Source organism: Ovis canadensis, chromosome 6, assembly GCF_042477335.2.
Source record: "Ovis canadensis isolate MfBH-ARS-UI-01 breed Bighorn chromosome 6, ARS-UI_OviCan_v2, whole genome shotgun sequence".
Taxonomy (NCBI): Eukaryota; Metazoa; Chordata; class Mammalia; order Artiodactyla; family Bovidae; genus Ovis; species Ovis canadensis.
This window is the reverse complement of record NC_091250.1, coordinates 72,108,484-72,130,017: the sequence shown is the minus strand read 5'-3', so window position 1 is coordinate 72,130,017 and position 21,534 is coordinate 72,108,484. Positions and strand designations below refer to the sequence as shown.

Sequence of the window (21,534 nt, the reverse complement as noted above, 5' to 3'; positions counted from 1 at the left end):
CTGGTTGGATCTCCTTGCAGTCCAAGGGACTCTCAAGAGTCTTCTCCAACACCACAGTTCAAAAGCATCAATTCTTCGGCGCTCTGCCTTCTTCACAGTCCAACTCTCACATCCATACATGACCACTGGAAAAACCATAGCCTTGACTAGATGGACCTTAGTAAGCAAAGTAATGTCTCTGCTTTTCAAAATGCTATCTAGGTTGGTCATAACTTTTCTTCCAAGGAGTAAGCGTCTTTTAATTTCATGGCTGCAGTCACCATCTGCAGTGATTTTGGAGCCCCCCAAAAATAAAGTCTGACACTGTTTCCACTGTTTCTCCATCTATTTCCCATGGAGTGATGGGATCGGATGGCATGATCTTCGTTTTCTGAATGTTGAGCTTTAAGCCAACTTTTTCACTCTCCTCTTTTACTTTCATCAAGAGGCTTTTAGAAATCTTTTCTGGCTCATAATTAAATAACTGTCTTGTTTTGCCCAGAAATCATTCACACATGAAGGAATGTACTACAACAAAAACCTTTTATTCTTTATTTTCAAACTATATTTTGACATCAAATCATTTTATCTTTTTTATATTCTGAGGCGTGGATTGCTTCATTGCGTTTCTATTTCCACAGAAAATGTTCAGCTAGCTTTTACTCTTTGATATAAGGACGTTAAATAAATAGTTCATATAGGTTTTTACTTAATTGTTTTATGCTCCTCTAGATAGAGAAAATGCATCTCCCATGTCTAGCACTAATAGCAGCAGGGCATATCATAATTTATCAATTTAGTATTGTCAGAAAGTACAGAAAATTAATGGCATGATTTATTTTTCCACAAATTTACTCATTTAATTATTTAATTCACCTAATTCAACATGGCACCAACTATGTCGTAATGATGCTGAGTGATTATAAATGGAAAAGAGAATTTAATAACACTATGGTGTGAATTAAGATATACAACAGAACAGGGCTGGCACTACGAGAGGAGCAGTCAATCCCTTCTGGAGATCATAGACTATCTTGACATAAGGAGAGAGCTGAGCTTCAACTTACAGAACAAATGAGAGTTCTTCAGCTAGTCACGGTAGAAAAAGCAGAGAGATCGTGTACTAAGACAAAGAAATGGAGAAGAAAAAAGAAATTTGGCTAGTTGAATTGATGACAAATGGCAATCTTAGAACACCAGACAAAATGACACATACACAAATACACAAGTTAGACAAACTCTGAAGCTGGAAAGAAAATCCCCTAGATCTGGGGGGGAAGAAAATCTCAAAAAGCTAGAATTCTTTTTCCTCCCTAGGGAACACAAGGGATTGATTCCATGAATCAGCCTGCCCTAATCCCACCAGTCACGCACACATACCAGATGTGTGGGGTCTGGAGTCTAACACGCACTCAGGCACATTACATACAGCCTCCAGCTGTCCGCTAGAGCTAACTCAGTCATAAAACTGGAATCCCCAAAAGGACAGTACTGGCCTTGAAATGAGAAACAACAAAAACAACCAAAATCCCTTTGAACACCGACTCAAGAAAGCAACAGTGAAGCACATAAAAGCTTCTCTGGGTGGAAAGGAAGGGAGAACAGTTGATCTGATCAAAAATGATCATCAATACTTGGAAATAAATTTCTAAGGTTAAAATTCATAGAGTAGAATTAGTATGAAAGACAATTTACTAGTTTACACCGTGTAAATAGATATCACAGTTAATATCATGCTCAAAAATAATCTGAATGAGACTTAAAATGGAAGTGTTTACAATGATCAAAGGAATAAAAGAAGAAATAGTAAGCATAATGAAAAAATAGAGGACCTCAGAAAAGGTTTTTAAAAAATTTTAAAGTATAGCAATAGCCATTTAGAAGAGGATTATAATTATTAAAATGAACAAGTTAAACAATTGACAGTAAAATTGGTAAACTATATGATAAATCTAAGGAAATCTCCACAAATGTAGCATGTAAAATATTAAAAATATTTAAGATTAAGGTGGACATTCATATACATTATGTTTAACCTATTTATATTTACTTAATATAAATGATTATTTTATTTATATACTATTTTCTCTTTAATTTCACCATGCTCTGTTACCACTTTGCCATATGAATTTTTACTTTTCTTTTGCTTTTATATTATTTATATTCAATTCTAAATTTCTGAAAATGAGTTAATGTCCTATTCTTGATCTGTTAAATTTTATTTTATCCTCAACTCATTAATTTTATCTATTTATTTATTTTGCTAAGAACGAGTGAGTAGTACATTTTGTGAGCACTTGTATTAAAAAAAAAAAAAAACTTGCTTGTTAGGTGAAAACCCTAATTCCACATCTTCCCTTCAAAACTCTGCAGGCTTTAGTCCGTTTATCCTTGATATTTCATGCTACACAGAATGAGCCTGGGGCCAGACTGATTTTATTCCTTCTTACTTAATCTATTTCTGCTGAATGAATGCTTATGGACTTACATTTTATTTTAAAATACATTTCAATTTGCTATGTTATGTCTAAAGTATAGGTTTATTTTTTTTCATAAATTTTGAAATCAACACTTTATAACTCAAGGTTTCAGAAAATTACCTTTCTATGCCTTTGATTATTACTTCTTTCATGGTTGTTTTGGTCTTTTTCTCAATGGTACTTAAAATTCTTAAGTTATATCACTTTAGATGAGTCCTTATCATACCTTGGTGACTTTTCATCTCAGTTTCTTATCTTTGTATCTCATCCTGTGGTTCTTTATTCTTTTCTGCCCCATCCTGATGGTCACTTCTATGTTTTTTTTTCATTGTTATGTTTGTTCTTCTTTGAGGTTTTGGTGTTGATTGGTATCATTTTTTTCCCTTACAAAAATCATGGAGGAGTTGGGTGTTTTCTTATCTTCAAGTGAACATCTGTTCACCCATTTTCAATTTGGTTGCATTTGAATCTTTCATAGATCTAGAGGGCAAAATTTCTAAACCAGTTTTCAGTGTCTAGTCATTTTTGCTGAGTATAATTTCTCTGGACAAAGGTGTAACTTCTCCTATCGGTATTGACTAGATTTCCAGTACTTCAAGTCAATGAAGTGTATGAAAATGTGCCATCCCCAGTAAGTGTATCCTTTAGAGATCTTATTGCCTCTACTGTTATCCCTATATTTTGGCGATTTCACTTTTGGCAGTGCAATACACTGCCTCCAATTTCTCTCCACATTCTGCCCTTTTGTTTCTGAGGGAGGCGGAAATACAGCAAGGGAGAGGCAAAAGAAATATTGATCCAGTCACTTGCACAAATGATATTTGCATATGACGGATACGTTTTTATTCTCACGGGTGTATATAGACTATGAATAAAATCAACAATTGGGAACAGGAAATTGTTTTATTATTATCTTTCTGGCAAATGTAGCTACTTTGTTTTTATTATATAAAGTACATGTCAACACAAATTTATTTTTATTAATCCTTCTCAACCTACCCTAGAGACAACAGAAACACTTACTGCTGCTGCTGCTGCTGCTGCTGCTAAGTCGCTTCAGTCGTGTCCGACCCAGTGCAGCCCCACAGAGGGCAGCCCACCAGGCTCCCCCGTCCCCGGGACTCTCCAGGCAAGAACACTGGACTGGGTGGCCATTTGCTTCTCCAATGCGTGAAAGTGAGGTCACTCAGTCATTCTGACTCTTAGCGACACTATGGACTGCAGCCTACCAGGCTCCTCCATCTATGGGATGTTCCAGGCAAGAGTACTGGAGTGGGTTTCCATTGCCTTCTCTGGAAACATTTACTAGATTTTAGCAATAGGTTACCAGTAAGAATCAGATTTTAGAGTTAAGCTCTCATCTTTAAATATATATATATATGTATATATATATATAGACATATAAAATATATGTATATAAAATGAGAGGATATTTGAAAGAGAATGTCTTAATCTGTTAAGACTCATATGTTTAAATAGGAAGCTCCAGGGTATTTCTGGTTTTAAATATTACATTTCCTTGATATACAAGAACATGGATTAACTCAATGGCAGTTAGGATATAATGCATATAATTTTGTACAGCAAAAGCACATACAATTGAATCGTGTCTATATTTCTATGTTCGCTCTCACATACCTAATACTAAGAAAAGTTTAACTTGATCTCCTGGCCAATGTTCTACTACTGTCAGCTTCCTTAATTAGAAACACAGTGGTAAAGAGCAAATAATCTACCTCTCAATTTCTAATCTTACAGCCTCAAAATAAATACATGGCAGATTCATGTGCTATAGAGAGTCATGATTAAAGATAAAATATGTGAGTCCAAACCAAGCTCACACACTTCTTAGCCACAGTCCTTACTCAGTATCTGGGTGCAAGAGACTGATTCCAGGACCCTCAGTTCAGTTCAGTCACTCAGTCGTGTCTGACACTTTGCAACCCCATGAATTGCAGCACGCCAGGCCTCCCTGTCCATCACCAACTCCCAGACTTCACTCAAACTTATGTCCATCGAGTCAGTGATGCCATCCAGCCATCTCATCCTCTGTCGCCCTCTTCTCCTCCTGCCCCCAATCCCTCCCAGCATCAGAGTCTTTTCCAATGAGTCAACTCTTCGCATGCATGAGGTGGTCAAAGTATTGAAGTTTCAGCTTTAACATCATTCCTTCGAAAGGAGGATACCCAGGACTGATCTCCTTTAGAATAGTCTGGTTGGATCTCCTTGCAGTCCAAGGGACTCTCAAGAGTCTTCTCCAACACCGCAGTTCAAAGGCATCAATTCTTCAGTGCTCAGCTTTCTTCACAGTCCAACTCTCACATCCATACATGACTACTGGAAAAACCATAGCCTTGACTAAGCAGACATTTGTTGGAAAAGTAATGTCTCAGCTTTTGAATATGCTATCTAGGTTGGTCATAACTTTCCTTCCGAGGAGTAAGCGTCTTTTGATTTCATGGCTGCAATTACCATCTGCAGTGATTTTGGAGCCCCCAAAAATAAAGTCTGACACTGTTTCCACTGTTTCCCCATCTATTTCCCATGAAGTGATGGGACCAGATGCCATGATCTTCGTTTTCTGAATGTTGAGCTTTAAGCCAACTTTTTCACTCTCCTCTTACACTTTCATGAAGAAGCTTTGATGTATGGCAAAACGAATACAGTATTGTAAAGTAAAATAAAGAAAAAAAATTAGATTTAAAACTACTTAATGAAAGAGTGAGAGAGAAGGAGAGGGGAAAAGGCAGAAAGGAAGATAGAAAGGAAGAAAATCTATATAAAATGATTTAAATCTGTATACAATCAGGAAGCAACAGTTAGAATTGGACATGGAACAACAGACTGGTTCCCAATAGGAAAAGGAGTATGTCAAGGCTGCATATTGCAACCCTGCTTATTTAGCGTATATGCAGAGTACATCATGAGAAACTCTGGGCTGGAAGAAGCACAAGCTGGAATCAAGATTACCGGGAGAAATATCAATAACCTCAGATATGCAAATGACACCACCCTTATGGCAGAAAGTGAAGAGGAACTAAAAAGCCTCATGATGAAAATAAAGAGGAGAGTGAAAAAGTTGGCTTAAAGCTCAACATTCAGAAAACAAAGATCATGGCATCTGGTCCCATCACTTCATGGGAAATAGATGGGGAAACAGTGGAAACAGTGTCAGACTTATTTTTTGGGGCTCCAAAATCACTACAGATGGTGACTGTAGCCATGAAATTAAAAGACGCTTACTCCTTGGAAGAAAAGTTATGACCAACCTAGATAGCATATTGAAAAGCAGCGACATTACTTTGCCAACTAAGGTCCATCTAGTCAAGGCTATGGTTTTTCCTGTGGTCATGTATGGATGTGAGTTGAACTGTGAAGAAGGCAGAGCGCCGAAGAACTGATGCTTTGGAACTGTGGTGTTGGAGAAGACTCTTGAGAGTCCCTTGGACTGCAAGGACATCCAACGAGTCCATTCTGAAGGAGATCAACCCTGGGATTTCTTTGGAAGGAATGATGCTATAGCTGAAACTCCAGTACTTTGGCCACCTCATGCGAAAAGTTGACTCATTGGAAAAGACTGTGATGCTGGGAGGGATTGGGGGCAGGAGGAGAAGGGGACAACACAAGATGAGGTGGCTGGATGGCATCACCGACTCGACGGACGTGAGTCTGAGTGAAGTCCGGGAGTTGGCGATGGACAGGGAGGCCTGGCGTGCTGTGATTCATGGGGTCGCAAAGAGTCGGACACGACTGAACAACTGAACTGAACTGAACTGAAAGTGAAATAGTTAGGAAAATATTTTAATAAAAATCTAGATATTCAACTGAGAAAATAAAAAAGGGCTTTTTAGATCCTCTTCACTTTCTTCCGTAAGGGTGGTGTCATCTGCATATCTGAGGTTTTTGATATTTCTCCCGGCAATCTTGATTCAAACTTGTGCTTCATCCAGCCCAGCATTTCTCATGATGCACTCTGCATAGAAGTTAAATAAGCAGGGTGACAATATACAGCCTCGATGTACTCCTTTTCCTATTGGGAACCAGTCTGTTGTTCCATGTCCAGTTCAAACTGTTGCTTCCTGACCTGCACATAGGTTTCTCAAGAGGCAGGTCAGGTGATCTGGTATTCCCATCTCTTTCAGAATTTTCCAGTATTGTGATCCACACAAAGGCTTTGGCATAGTCAATAAAGCAGAAAGAGATGTTTTTCTGGAACTCTCTTGCTTTTTCCATGATCCAGAGGATGTTGGCAATTTGATCTCTGGTTCCTCTGCCTTTTCTAAAACCAGCTTGAACATCAGGGAGTTCACAGTTCACGTATTGCTGAAGCCTGGCCTGGAGAATTTTGAGCATTACTTTACTATCGTGTGAGATGAGTGTAACTGTTTAGTAGTTTGAGCATTCTTTGGCATTGCCTTTCTTTGGGATTGGAATGAAAACTGACCTTTTCCAGTCCTGTGGCCACCGCTGAGTTTTCCAAATTTGTTGGCATATTGAGTGCACCACTTTCACAGCATCATCTTTCAGGATTTGAAATAGCTGAACTGGAATTCCATCACCTTCACTAGCTTTGTTCGCAGTGATGCTTTCTAAGGCCCGCTTGACTTCACATTCCAGGGTGTCTGGCTCTGAGTGAGTGATCACACCATTGTAATTATCTTGGTCGTGAAGATCTTTTTTGCACAGTTCTTCTGTGTATTCTTGCACCTCTTCTTAATATCTTCTGCTTCTGTTAGGTCTATACCATTTCTGTCCTTTATCGAGCCCATCTTTGCATGAAATGTTCCCTTGGTATCTCTCATTTTCCTGAAGAGATCTCTAGTCCTTCCCATTCTGTTGTTTTCATCTATTTCTTTTTATTAATTGCTGAGGAAGGCTTTATCTCTTCTTGCTATTCTTTGGAACTCTGCATTCACATGCTTATATCTTTCCTTTTCTCCTTTGCTTTCTGCTTCTCTTCTTTTCACAGCTATTTCTGAGGCCTCCTCAGACAGCTATTTTGCTTTGTTGCATTTCTTTTCCATGGGGACGGTCTTGATCCCTGTCTCCTGTACAATGTCAGAACCTCAGTCCATATTTCATCAGGCACTCTATCAGATCGAATCCCTTAAATCTATTTCTCACTTCTACTGTATAATCATACAGTTTGGACCCCCAGAGGTACCAAACTCTATGGATATTCAAGTCCTTTTTGTAAATGGCATAGGTTTTGCACATAACCTAGACACACATCTTCTTTTTAATCATCTCAAGACTAATTATAATACTTGATACAGTGTAAATGGTATATAAATAGTTGCCAGTACATGGCATATTCAAGTTTTGCCTGGGGGAACTTGCTAGAATTAAAAAAAAATATTATCTACCTGCGATAGATTGATCCTCAGATGTACAACCTTCAGATAATTGTAATACAAGTTCTTAGTCTCATTGAGTTTCACACTTCCATGTGACAAAATGAAGGTGAGGTGGTGGGCAGATTGGATGAGATAATACACACAAGGAATCTGGTTTAAAAAATTAGCTTCTCAGTTAATAATTGTTATTATTTCTGTCTGTAGTTGTTTCTCCCTCTAATTTTTTTTCAAAAAAGAGAAAGAAATTGCCCTCAGAATCAAAGAATGTAAAGGTTCCTGTTTACCTTTCTTATTAGGAAAAAAAAAAACTAAAGGACAGAAATAAAGATTACGGTTACTATTTGTGTGTGTGTGTGTGTGTGTGTGTGTGTGTTTAGTCACTAACTTGTGTCTGACTCTTCTGAGACCCCACAGACTCTAGCTCTTCAGTCTCCTCTGTCCATGGGGTTTTCCAGGCAAGAATACCAGAGTGGGTTGCCATTTCCTTCTCCCGGGGATCTTCCTGACCCAGAGATCAAACCTGCATCTCCTACATTGGTAGGCATTGGCAGGCGGATTCTCTCACCACTGAGTCACCAAGGAAACCCCAACTATTATTTAGTGCCCACTATTTATTGCTAAAATTTCATATCTGTTTTATTCTGGCTGGCAACTCATTATGTATATTAGTCTCATTTGTGGGGAATTATTTTAATTATAAAAATTAGGACAGAAAGTAAACTGCCTATGTGGCAAATAAAGACTCAAATTTATTTTTTTAAAGATCAGATTTCTTTTTTCTACACTTAAATATAGAAATTAAAATCATATCATATCTTTGTAATTAACCATATCATAAATTTTTTGAAAGCAAGGATTAATTTTGCCTCTTTTGTGTCAGTCTTTTCTCATAGCATACTTTTGGACCCATGACAGCTAAAGCTATTACCCTTCCAGATCCACATTTTATTTCTATATTAAAAATATTTCAATGCTGACTCTTAACTATATCTGATTACACTTTTAATTATGTTTCTTTGTTTACCATCAAGTCAACTAAAGCCATTAGGGTCAAACTTACCTGTTGAAGTATAAAGGTATGATTCTGTTTGTTGTGGTACAAGCTGTTCTTTTATGATCTATTTCAGATCCAAGATTTTTTTTGTCAGGGTGTGGAGAACAAGGTAGGAATACAGTGACTGGCTTCTGAAAAGGATGTGTTGATGGGTGCTGAATATGAATCACAGGGCTTGTGGATAGTACTGAGTAGGAAGTCTCTTGCTGAGTTTTTAAATATGCCACCAGAGATGGATCAACTGGTTGAACCTAAACAAAGACAAATAAAGGATATACATTGCTATATCTTAATAGCAGAAGGTGCAAAGTATCAGCACATGTCTAAGTCAATTTTCTAAAAATTTACTAGAACATAGTTTTATACATTTTTCTGCGCATTGTTGGCTAGAATCAATACTATCTTATGAAAGATCATAGCAACTGGTCCTCTTTTTACAAAGCCTTTGTAAAATCTAGGTTTCTTGTTCTATGGTATAAATAACTGATATCGCTCTTAATTGTAGGCAACAAGATGACCCAGAAAACAAAATAGACATTTTACATAATTTCTAATTAGAACTATTGTTAGATCAAGTGATCTTCAGAAACTAGACAAACAAGACTACATTTATTTGTTTCTTCTTACATAAGAATGGCTAATAAAAATAACTAGCATGATTTCAAAATTTCATGGTTTATAAAAAATATTTATGAATCAATTATGTATAATATGTTTTCTTCCTGAGTTTTCTTCTCTTATCCATTATGGTAACAACTGGGAAAAATTAGGAGAGCATGAGGGAGAGTTAGGCTAGAAGGATAGGAAATACTGAGGCAATATGTTTTCTAAAATATATATTGATACATAGTTGTACATCTTGTAAATAATACTTGTATGAATTAAATTCTCATCTCCAAAGAACTGTTTTATAATTAAATATAACCAAATATTCATAATCATAAATGTTTTAATTGATTAGCTTCAGGTGGAATTCTTGAATTATGTGAAAGCCCCAAAGTCCGACATTAATTCTATCAAAGATATTCAACATTTTTTTGTCAACAAATATCATAAACAATACAACAAAACAGTACAAAAAATAGCTAGAAAAGGCTTCAAAATAAGTCAGGGATTTCTTTGGGAAAGAGATTTAATATGCTCTAAATCATCACTTTTTCACTAATGGCACTATAAGTTAGGTGATTAAAAGTATGAAAATTCATTTATTGCTATATTAAATATTTGTATCTTCTTCCCTTTAGGACAAAGTTTGATAACCCACCAAAAGCCTCACCAGTTTTTAATATTTACCTTTATTTGTACAAGCACTGATGAGTTGAAAACTCCTGGAGGGTAATTTAAGGATATTCGGGAATCCATGCTTGTCTTATGAGTAAGACCTTTCTTTGTTACTGTAAAAGACTCTCTCTTTAAACAAGATACAACAGAAAAGATCCCCAACTTGTAAACTTTCACTTCAGCACAGGTCCCCTGTATGGATTGAAGGATATTAAGACAATGACATTAAAACACATTAGCAGTGCATTGTTCTGGAAGTATATGCTGTACATATTCTACAGCTGTGGGGAAAAAAGAAAAAACAACAGCTATATACTGTTCCTGTCATTGAGAATTTCTTCATTAACCCCAAATGGATGGTCCTTTCATAAGATAAACTAGAAGTAGTTACTAGGAGTTTCTCAAATTCGAACCACACAATAGAAAAAAAGAGAAATAAATATATTTTAAAATTTAAATTATTTCCCTGAAAAGGTAAATGGATAATGGGCAACCACATTTAGTGTTTCCACAAATATTAACCATGTTTGGATTCCTATCCTCTTTTACCAGAATGGACTTTAAGCACTGGCCTCTATCCAGAAAGTTTAACAGTTTTAGAAATTCCGAGGGCTAAAATTTCATCATTTGGGTAGTTTACACAAATCCTACAGCACTTGTACTGTCAGCAAATTCCTTCCTCTGACAATTCATAACCTCCTGATAAAGTCATTTTCTCTATTTCTCTCTTCCATGCAAGGGGAGCAGATGATTGCAGAGACACACTTGTGTTTCCTTTTTATATGGTGACATTTAAATTTGGAATGCATATATGCAAGGACATATTCAAGCTTTTTTTATCACACAGAAAGAAACTGTGTACATAAATGAAAACATAATTATCTACTCAATATAATCACCAAAGCTTAAAATGAAGAGGAGGACTTAGAAGTAATCTGGTCTATTCAATGCTTCCCCAAACACCAGCCGAGCTCCACCCAGGCATGAGAGGATAATCATCCAGACACACACACAAACATTTCAGGGACAATCACAATGGAAAATAATCTATCATTTGAAAACTGACTAAGGAAGAGATTTCACAATATCTCCGCATGAATCTGTTGCTGGGAAAATTCACGGCATGATGAATGTTCTTAATTGGCCAGAGGGAAAATGGTGAGAGGTAAGAAAAAAGGTTTTCTCGGAACTCATGATGGTTGCCATGCAGTTAAAAAGTATATTTGGCAGATAGTGGGGAAACGGAAGGATTTTTAAGCAGGGGAGTGTCATAAGCAGAGTTCTGACGATGGTTTATCTGACTCCAGAATTAGATTTCTTAAATGTCATATGAACCACATAAAAATTTGGAAGGAATCCAGAGTTTAAATTTTCTTAAGCTAAATATAGGGATAACTACCATTAGAAAACTATTAAAAGAAAAGTGTATGCTTTTATTTTTCTCAGTAGAAATGTTCTCCCTTTTTTTTCTTTTGCACTATTTATTAACCATCTTCATATCTATTTGGTGAAAAGCATATGTGCTATGAACAGTTTTTGTTATTATTATAATAGTCACATGGATCGGTCAATGGTAAAAGGCCACAAGCTACTTACAGACTTCTTAGACTGAATAGAAAATGTCTTGGTTGCATGAATTGAAGTAAATAATTAGAACAGGCACAGCTTTCATATTCAACTGTATAATCTCGTTTATAACTCAGAAAAGACCCAAATTGGAAGAGGAAGAGATGAGTCAAGAATTCTTTGTATGTATGGCATTTTTTTTTACATTTATTCCCTACCCCCATCTACAAATAATGACAACTTATATAAAGCTGAAAAGTAAATAATTTTAATTATTGAAAAATAAGTTCCAGTGGTCCAGAGAAGAACTTCAAATTTTAGTTCCCATGGACTCTATGCTCAGTTTAATAATTGTGCGTGTATTCTTTCTTCAAAGCACATGATTTTGTCACCACAGATGGCCTGCAGTTCAGTTCAGTTCAGTTGCTCAGTCGTGTCGGACTCTTTGCGACCCCATGAACTGCAGCGTGCCAGGCTTCCCTGTCCATCACCAACTCCTGGAGCTTGCTCAAACTCATATTCATCATGTTGGTGATGCCATCAAATCACCAAACCCTCTGTCATCCCCTTCTCCTCCTGCCTTCAATCTTGCCCAGCATCAGGGTCATTTCCAGTGAGTCAGTTCTTCACATCAGGTAGCTAAAGTATTGGAGCTTCATCTTCAGCATCAGTCCTTCCAATGAATATTCAGGACTGATTTCCTTTAGGATTGACTGGTTTGATATCCTTTCAGTCCAAGAGACTCTCAAGAGTCTTTTCCAACACCACAGTTCAAAAGCATCAAATTTTTGGCGCTCAGTTTTCTTTATGGTCCAACTCTCACATCCATACATGACTACTGAAAAAAAACATAACTTTGACTAACTGTCCTTTGTTGCCAAAGTAATGTCTCTGCTTTTTAATATGCTGTATAGGTTGGTCATAGCTTTCCTTCCAAGGAGCAAATGTCTTTTAATTTCATAGCTACAGTGATTTTGGAGCCCAAGAAAATAAAGTCTCTCGCTGTTTCTATTGTTTCCCATCTATTTGCCATGAAATGATGGGACTGGATGCCATTTCCTAGTTTTTTGAAAGTTGAGTTTTAAGCCAGCTTTTTCGCTCCCCTCTTTCACTTTCATCAAGAGGCTGTTTAGTTCCCCTTTGCTTTCTACCATAAGGGTGGTGTCATCTGTATTTTTGAGGTTATTGATATTTCTCCTGTCAATCTTGATTCCAGCTTGTGCTTCATCCAGCCTGGCATTTTGCATGATGTACTCTGCATACAAGTTAAATAAGCAGGGTGACAATATATAGCCTTGACGTACTCCTTTCCCAGTTTGGAACCAGTCCATTTTTCCATGTCCAGTTCTAACTGTTGCTACCTGACCTGCATACAGATTTCTCAGGAGGCATGTAAGGTGGTCTCATATTCCCATTTCTTGAAGAATTTTCCATGGTTTGTTGTGTTCCACAGTCAAAGGCTTTAGCATAGTCAGTGAAGCAGAACTAGATGTTTTTCTGGAATTCTCTTGTTTTTTCAATGATCCAGCATATGTTGGCAATTTAATCTCTGGTTCGTCTGCCTTTTCTAAATCCAACTTGAACATCTGGAAGTTCTTGGTTCAGGTACTGTTGAAGCCTGACTTGGAGAATTTTTAGCATTACTTTGCTAGCATATGAGATGAGTGCAACTGTGCAGTAGTTTGAACATTCTTTGGTATTGCCTTTCTTTGGGATTGGAATGGAATAGATGGCTTTAGAGTTATTATAATAAAGTCTACCATATTAGTGATAGTTTATTAACTACTATCATGTGTTTATAGGCTTCCTTCCATCATCTTGGGTGTATTTTCTCATTTAATCCTTATTACCCTACCTGGTAGACACTATTATTGTATTCACTTTTTAGATGGAAAAATTGGGTCATAGCAAGGTTACATAATTTACTCAAGTTGACATTGCAAGCAACCAAAGTCTGATGTAGGAACCAAACTTCACACTCAAGCCAGTCTTCCTCCACAATCCATATCCTAACTACCACATTTACTGTTTTCCATATATATACTAAACATGATTTATATTAAACATGATTTATCTCAGTGCATACACACATACAAGAACACAAAGACACTCAAATATTTTCTCAACCCATGAATGATAAAAATAAAGCTACTGTCATCTAGAGATTCTAAACAGAAGCTCATCCCATTAAAAATGTTAGTCTAAACTAGTCTAAGATATGAAGCTAATTAAACAATGACATTGGTTTTGCTTTCCAGGCAAAAATATAACACTTGCTGGTTCCTAGAATCAAGTTTTTCACTCCCAAATTTGACCAAAAAGCTCTGCTGTTTGATCTTTATATATAGAAAAATGAAACAAACAAACAAAAATAACACTTGAATTGACCAGCATAAATCTCATCAATCCTTCCATTTTTACCAATGAAGCAATTGTATCTATACAATCATCTGGTAGTCTGAGTAATTAGTTAGAAGAGTCAAAGAGCAAATATAGGTGTAATCAAGGATTGACCAACCTTGTAATTTCCTCTCTTTCCTTCCAGTGAATTTGGAGTTAGATAACTTGATTGAAGGTTTATGTCAGACACTTTCACCATGATATCTCTGTAATTTCCCCTGTACCGTGCAGTAAATGGAATCGCAATGCATATTGGAAATGGAATCCTCTTTTCCATATCTGAGCACTCCACAGTGATGACATTGCTGACCAACTCTTCATTCTCACTCACTATTAAAGAACTCATGCTATTAATTATCCTGCATTGTAAATGTTGTAGAACATAGGCTGGTGCTGTAATATAACAAGACACTTGGGGGACAGTGTCATCACTCAGCACATCAAGATACCTGCAGGGGGAAAGCGGACATCATTGTTTTTCAGTTAGTTGATTTATGGACTATATAGTGAAATGCCTAAGAGTACCAGTTCTAGAGTCACACTGTTGTTGTGTGAATCCCAGCTCTCCCATTTCTGACACTGTGACCTTGGGCAAGATACACAACTTCTCTGTGCCTCAATTTCCTCAGCTGTAAAATAGTGAAGAATAATACCAGTCTCATATGAAGTCTGTGAGAATTAAATGAACAATTATGCAGTAAAGTCATTTAAAAGCTATGCCTGGCACATAGTAAGTACCGTGTAAGTTATCCATTATTATTGTTGTTATTACAGTTATTATTTAGGTGGTCAGTTCATCTCTCAGTTTTGCTCACTTCAAATATAAATCTGAAGATTGCTGAAGCTTCTTGATAAATCAAAAACTAATACCTGGATAGTTTTCTAAATTTTGGGGAAAGGAAATGTATATATATGTAGTCTTGGAATTGTCTAAATGTCATAAATCAAGTGATGATGCTTATTACATTTTTAAGAAAAATTGAGAAAGTATAAAAGTACTGTAAATGTATGTTTAATCAAGGTGAATAGAAACAGAATATTCACAAGTCCTCAAAGAATCAATCCAAAAGCTAATTTTTACATTTGGTTTTACTCTTACTTTCTGTACCATCAGCTTTGCCAACCATTTTAGAATCTTATAGATTTGAATTCAAATTTGATATTACTTACTAACTGTTTGATCTTCAACATCAATAATAATTATTAAAATAGCTATCAATAATATTTTAGCTCTTTCTGTGATCAGGTTTTGTGCTATACATTATTTCATTTAAATTCCCATGCTATGGGGTCAGGCATACCCTACTGTCATTACCATTTTATAAATAAACGGAGATTTAGAAGTTTTAACTTTCTGAAAATTACACAGATAGTAAGTTGTAGAGTCAATAAATGAATCCATCTGTCTTTAACACAAAAGTTCAAACTGTCTATTATATCAGACTTCCTCAAATCATTCTAAAACACTGGTTTCATTATCCATTATAAATGGAAACAAATATCAAATACACAATACTGTGAAGATTGAATGAGATTAAATGTTTCAACTTCTTATAATAGTGAATTAACATAAAATGAGTTTTCAATAAACATTAAATCTCTACATTATAGCTACCAGCTTGCACTTCTTCTCTTCTTGCTATTTCTTGTTTCCTACCCAGTGACATGACTGAAACATAAATAGTGTCAAAGAGAAATAAGAGAATCTTTAAAAAATATTTTTTAAAAAAGAAAAGGGTCTTTATGAAATACAGCGTAAATATCCAGTTCTAAAATAATCAGGTTTTAACTATTTTCAATTAATAAATGTAACTTTAAAGTGCCCTGTAACACAGAAATCTAAAAAATATGTTGAAATAGAAGAGAGGGTTATTTGTTTATATTTACAATTCTGAACCCATACAGTTAGAAGGAATAGAAAATTATTCAAGTCATTGGTCTGTTTGAGTATTCTCTGATCATGATGATAATGGTACTTCAGAAAATTAGATACATTGTTTAATGGAAGGTGCAAATGATTCTGCCTTGTATCACTTCAAAACTGACTCTCTTCTCTGCCCTGGAAGCCCAACTCAATACACTCTCCTTCCAAAAGACTGACAAAGTAGAGCGAGGAGACCTGTTAATGCTTCCATTTCCCCTAGATCTAATCAAGCAGATCTAGTCCAGCCACCAAAATAATCATATTGGCTTATTCCAGTGTTGTTTCCCTTTGAGTCTGTATATACTAGGACAATTACCCTGAAAGAGATAGACTTTTAAAAAAATATTCTCCAGGGGGGAATCACGACAGATTCCGAACTAGGTTTTGTTTATGACTCTCATCTTTCTGGAGGCACCATGGCTTCCTAGCCTGAAGAGCTTCAGTGAGTAGTCATCTTAAGAAACATGCAAGCCAAGCAAAATTGGTTACATTGCCACAGAGAGGAAATCACCAACAAAGAACACCTAAAGGAGGTGTTAGAGGGAGTGGTTCAGCAGTGACTCATTGGTTGATGCATTGAGTCATTTCTGAATGTGAGGATACAAAGTGTTAATGTTTTTCTCAAGTGAAATGGGAACCGCATATTGACTGCTTTTAACAGTTGTTTTTCAGAAGCGTAAGTCTTTCAAACCTGGGGGGGTCTTTCATGCCTTGAATATGCTCCTGTGACATCTATGAAATCGACTAGATTTTCAGACATGTAGGGAACCTCAGAGCTCAACCCTTTCCTTTTATAGATGAGATAACTAAGTCAAAGTGAGCAAAGTGACTTGCCTGAGACCATAGACTCGTTTGTGGTGGTGTCCTGGAAATGGTATTGTGTGTTTGAAAGAGCACAGATGGGATAAGTGATGTTTGATGGTGTGTGTGTGGTGGAGAAAGTGAGGGTTGGTGGTGGTGAAATAAATCAACATAGAGATGTTTAGCTGAGAGTGAAGGTCGGCCAAGCAACAAGGTACTCGACCTTTTAGATGATTTTCTCCTTTGATCTTATCAAATAATCCCAGGAAGTATATATAATTTCTACAAATAAGAAAATGGGTCTAAGAAATGAAACAAGTTGCTCAGGGTCACAGAACTAGTATGGAATAAAACAGGAGATAAATTTATGTCTATCTGGCTTCTAAACCAATGATATTTTTATTCCCCATTGTCTTCTAAGAGTCTTATTTTTACTGGGAAAATATAGCTTGTGAATATTTTATTTTATTAGATAAATATGGATTATTATTACCTTGTATAGGGGTGATGATTCATAAAATAGACCAGTCAATTTCAACATATTTTTTTAAGTCATGGGCTCTTTGAGAATCTGGCTAGAGCCAGATTGTGGTCTAGAGCCAGCTCTAGACCATCTCCAAGGATATAAAGTAGTTGTGAAAATATATATTCAATTTTAAGAATCTCCTGCAGCTTATGCATGAGCCTTCCCAGAGTTCTACAGACACAGGTTACAGATACACAATGATTTATATTAATATATAAAATAAATGTGAGAATTTGAAAATATACATAAAATAAATCAGAGGCTAGGAAATTCTCTTCTAATATTTGAACTCTTCAGTCTCCTAGTTGTTTTTTCCTCATGATAATCTAAAGAGTACTGATTTAGGAAACTGTCCGTGTTCAGGACAATTGTTCATTTTAACCACTTTCTTAAACAGTCAATTCCTTCTTCCATTAAAGAAGTATTTTTTTTTTTCTGGAAGCTGTAAGAAACTAATAGTACTAGTAATACCAGCCTTATAAATTTTTATGGGAGTCATTTAAACAGTTATTGATTGTTAATATCTTTTGGAGATATGAAATATAGATATAAAAATTTATTTATACATAAATTGTTTTATATACAAGTAGAAACACGTATAAGTAGGCATACACAAGCACCTCTTACATTGTATTTACTTACTCCTTTTCCATTATGTTATTCTTTTGCTTTAGACTCTCTGAGTCACTGGGAAGACTATTCACACATTTATTGGAGCTATCACATGTTATTGAGGATGTGGTAATCTCTTCTCTTTGGCTTTCTGAGATCTCTTGAATTTCTCTTTCTGTTGTCTGGATTATGTCATGCAACTCTTCCCTGTTGCCATTTATGCTCTCAATAGTCATGTGTTCTATTTGTTTATCATCTTTATTTTCTGCATTATCTGGGAACATTTTGTTCTGTGACTCTTCTTGCCCTGTTACATCTCCATTCAATGATGTATTGTTTTCTTTTTCCACTAATTCTGAACTCCTATGTATTTTATTTTTTTTCAACTGGACCTGGTTTGTGTAATGACTTTCCTCTCCATTTGTGGGAGAAACAGTAGCTGTTTCTATGACATTTTGTTCCCCTCTTGCAGCAATGTCTGTTGCTTTGATATCTTGAATGGCGGACTTTGTCTGCAGTGGAGTGCATTCATCATGCATGCCGCATAAATTACACATCTCCTTTTCTTCTTTCTTTAGAAATGTAGCAGTGCTCCCCAAATATTCATTTATTTTCATGAGGCAGTCTATGAACGTAATGGTTTCTATACACACAATACACACAGAGACACATAAAAAGAATAAATACAAAACTAAACCACATTATGTTTCTCTACTGATATGTAATAAAGTATGGAGAAATTATCCTAGAAATCTGTAAAGACCCTTGTGTGTGTAAGACCCTTACTAGGCTTTAAAGCCTGTATCCCTCTTAAAGAAGTCATTTGTTCAACTGTAATTTTTTCAACACATCTAGAAATTGGGGACAAATTGTCTTTTTAACATAAGAGCAGAGAGTAAATCCAATTCCTCTTGCTTGTGAAAATTGTTTGAATATTTGAAGGTATCATGACCCCCTCCCCCATAACATGCTGTCCTATTGAAGTCAACATCTCCCTCCATTCATTCATTCCTCATTTGGTATGATTTTGGGAAAATTATTTTTCTTCTTTGAATGTACTATATAGTTTATGATCTATCTATAATGATTTGCCTGAAGTTTAGTGGAACGCTTCAGATAGACTTGGTTAGCAGGCGTGCCATATCTACATTATTTCTGCTGATGCAGATGCTATATTTTGTTGAGTACTTTGTTTGCTATTATGATTTAATTAGGTTCACACTGTTCATCCTGCTGGGCTTGTGATCACTGACAATTTTCAAATAAGGCTTTCAAAGAATAGCTCTAATGACACCAATTCTCTTTGGAACGTGGCTACTCAAAAACTAATAAACCAAGTCAAACCTCTTTGCTCTCATGTAAACCCTCACTGTGATCTGATCTGACAGAGTCTCTCACTCCATCCCTATTTCTTATTATTTTCCCATTTATTCATTCCTCCTCTCCTCACAGCTGGGGTTACCTGATGGCTTCTTATAGGCTTAGCAACTCTCCAATCTTTATAATTCAACTCTGAACTCAGGAATATGTAATTTAAGGTGCCATATAGCTCAGTGTTTTCAAAGTCATCACTAAATTACCTTCAGCTAGTCTAACCTTATCACGGGGCTCTAGTTCTGACTTTGTTTTTTGTTTTTTTTTTTTTTTTTTTTTTTTTTGTCTTTTCTCTGAGAACCAGTCTTTATTTTGAACTCCTCTTCTAGGAGCTGACCTTATCATTCTCCATGAATAATCATGTCTTCATATGTTGCCTAGAATCACATTCACTTCTTTCTAGAGATTTAACTCCTGTCTCTGAATTCCACCTGAGGGTCTCTGGGTCATGCTGCTTTTGGACAGATTTCCCTCAATGTCCATTATCTGCTCTCTAGACTGAATTTTTAACATTATCTTCCCTGGGTTCCCAATTGATGAGACCTGCCCACTTGCCTTGACACCATGTTATTTAGAGTTGGATTTCATGATGCCCATCTTCTTATCTAGAGCAACTGTTGTCTGAGATAATAGGCATTGGGTACCACATTCTTCCTGCCATGCTGTACTTAGCATCCATAACTGGGCTTATTCCCAAGAAACTGCACCCCTCTTTACGTGTGTCTTGGTGGTGTAATTTCATATTCCATCCCACACTGGACTTCCCAATATTTTTGCTATTAGCAAGTTCAAGTTCAAATAAGTCTAAAAATAGAATATCATATTTCAATATGGAAAAACTGATCAACCTTCCTCAAACTAAAACTATATTTTCCTACTTCTAAGTGTTGGATCCTGCTGATAACACCTCTGCCTGGAATGTTCTTTCAAGGTGCCCAAGTTCTGGCTGCATAAACCCAATCCATTCCTTCACCCTCAGGTTAGATGCTGTGTTTGTCTTAGCAAAATTCTCCACCTGAAAAAATGTAATCTCACCTGTTTCTGAAAACTGTTTAGGCACTTCATTTGTATGTCTGTAATGGGATTGTTCTCAATGTCCCTTGTGTTACTGTGCAGTTGTGTTACTTCCCACATCAAATCATTCATCCCTTATGGACTGAGACCTTAACCTAACCTCTGTGTGCTCATTAGCCCTCTCAGAGTGGCTAATAAATATTTTTTAGAGAAAGAATAAATAAATACTTGCCTTGTCTCCAGGTACAATGATTCTCTTTGTCAAGCAGTGCATACAGCTGCTGGCAGGTGGAGCGCAGAGTCCCTGCAGTGTGCTCCAAGAGTTGGTGAAGGGCCCCACTGAGCTCCTGACCCAGAAAGACCACTGTGGCGATCCAAGTGGCCCCACCAGCCCCTTCACAGTGGTCTTCACCCAGAAGCACCTGCGTTAGCATCAGGTTTTGTCTCCAAATCTGCTTCAATATATGGCCTAGTTTACCTGAGCCCATGTCTTCTGCATCCATCTTACGCTCCAAGAGTGGAATGTTTCCTGACAGCAAAGCCTAAAGGTTTAGCAAATTTAATCTTGGCTATGGATTTTTTTTTTCTTCTAAAATCTAGGAGATAATCCAAGTCAGCTCGCCAAGCACTTTCCTGCAACATAATAGTTTATTCAGCTTCTGTTGACCAGTGAAAAGTTACTAGGTGACCAAAGGAGGGGCATTCCAACACCCTGGATGCCATTGTGTACAGAATGGTAAACCACGGGGACAGAGTTAGCTCACATAGTCCCACTTGCCATGTAAGTTTTACAGTTTTGATATACCGTGGAAGCTCCATGTATTTTTCACGTTTTAAGGCAACAAAATGTGGATTCTGTGGTAGGATGAGAAGTCTATTAATCAAAGGTAAACTAAGTTAATAACATTGCTAATAATTCTGTGATACTCTAAAATACTTATGCATGAGCTAATATGTTGTCTGAATTGCTTCAAAATAATCTGAGATCGTGGCAGTGGTGTATAGATGAAATAAAATTAGCTATAGGTTAATAATTGTTGAAGCTGGATATAGTTCCATGTGGGAGTCCTTATGATTATCTCTAGTTAGCATATATTTATAATATTTTTACCATAAAGAATTTAAAAAAATATTCCTCTGCTGGAACAGAGTCTATTACCACTGGG

General features: G+C 36.4%; 1 protein-coding gene across 1 annotated transcript in view; it reads right to left on the bottom strand.

Moving 5' to 3' along the window:
- The window catches only part of DTHD1 (death domain containing 1), an 87,044-nt gene extending 66,015 nt beyond the window's left edge, over positions 1-21,029 (bottom strand). Inside the window, exons 1-5 of the mRNA XM_069593028.1 lie at positions 20,601-21,029; positions 18,011-18,623; positions 14,236-14,566; positions 10,164-10,343; positions 8,877-9,121 (exon numbers count right to left, since the gene is read on the bottom strand). Coding sequence (XP_069449129.1) covers positions 8,877-9,121; positions 10,164-10,343; positions 14,236-14,566; positions 18,011-18,623; positions 20,601-20,871 — 1,640 coding nt within the window. The 5' untranslated portion in view covers positions 20,872-21,029. The remainder of the gene's footprint in view (positions 1-8,876; positions 9,122-10,163; positions 10,344-14,235; positions 14,567-18,010; positions 18,624-20,600) is intronic.
- Between the last annotated feature and the right edge of the window lie 505 nt (positions 21,030-21,534).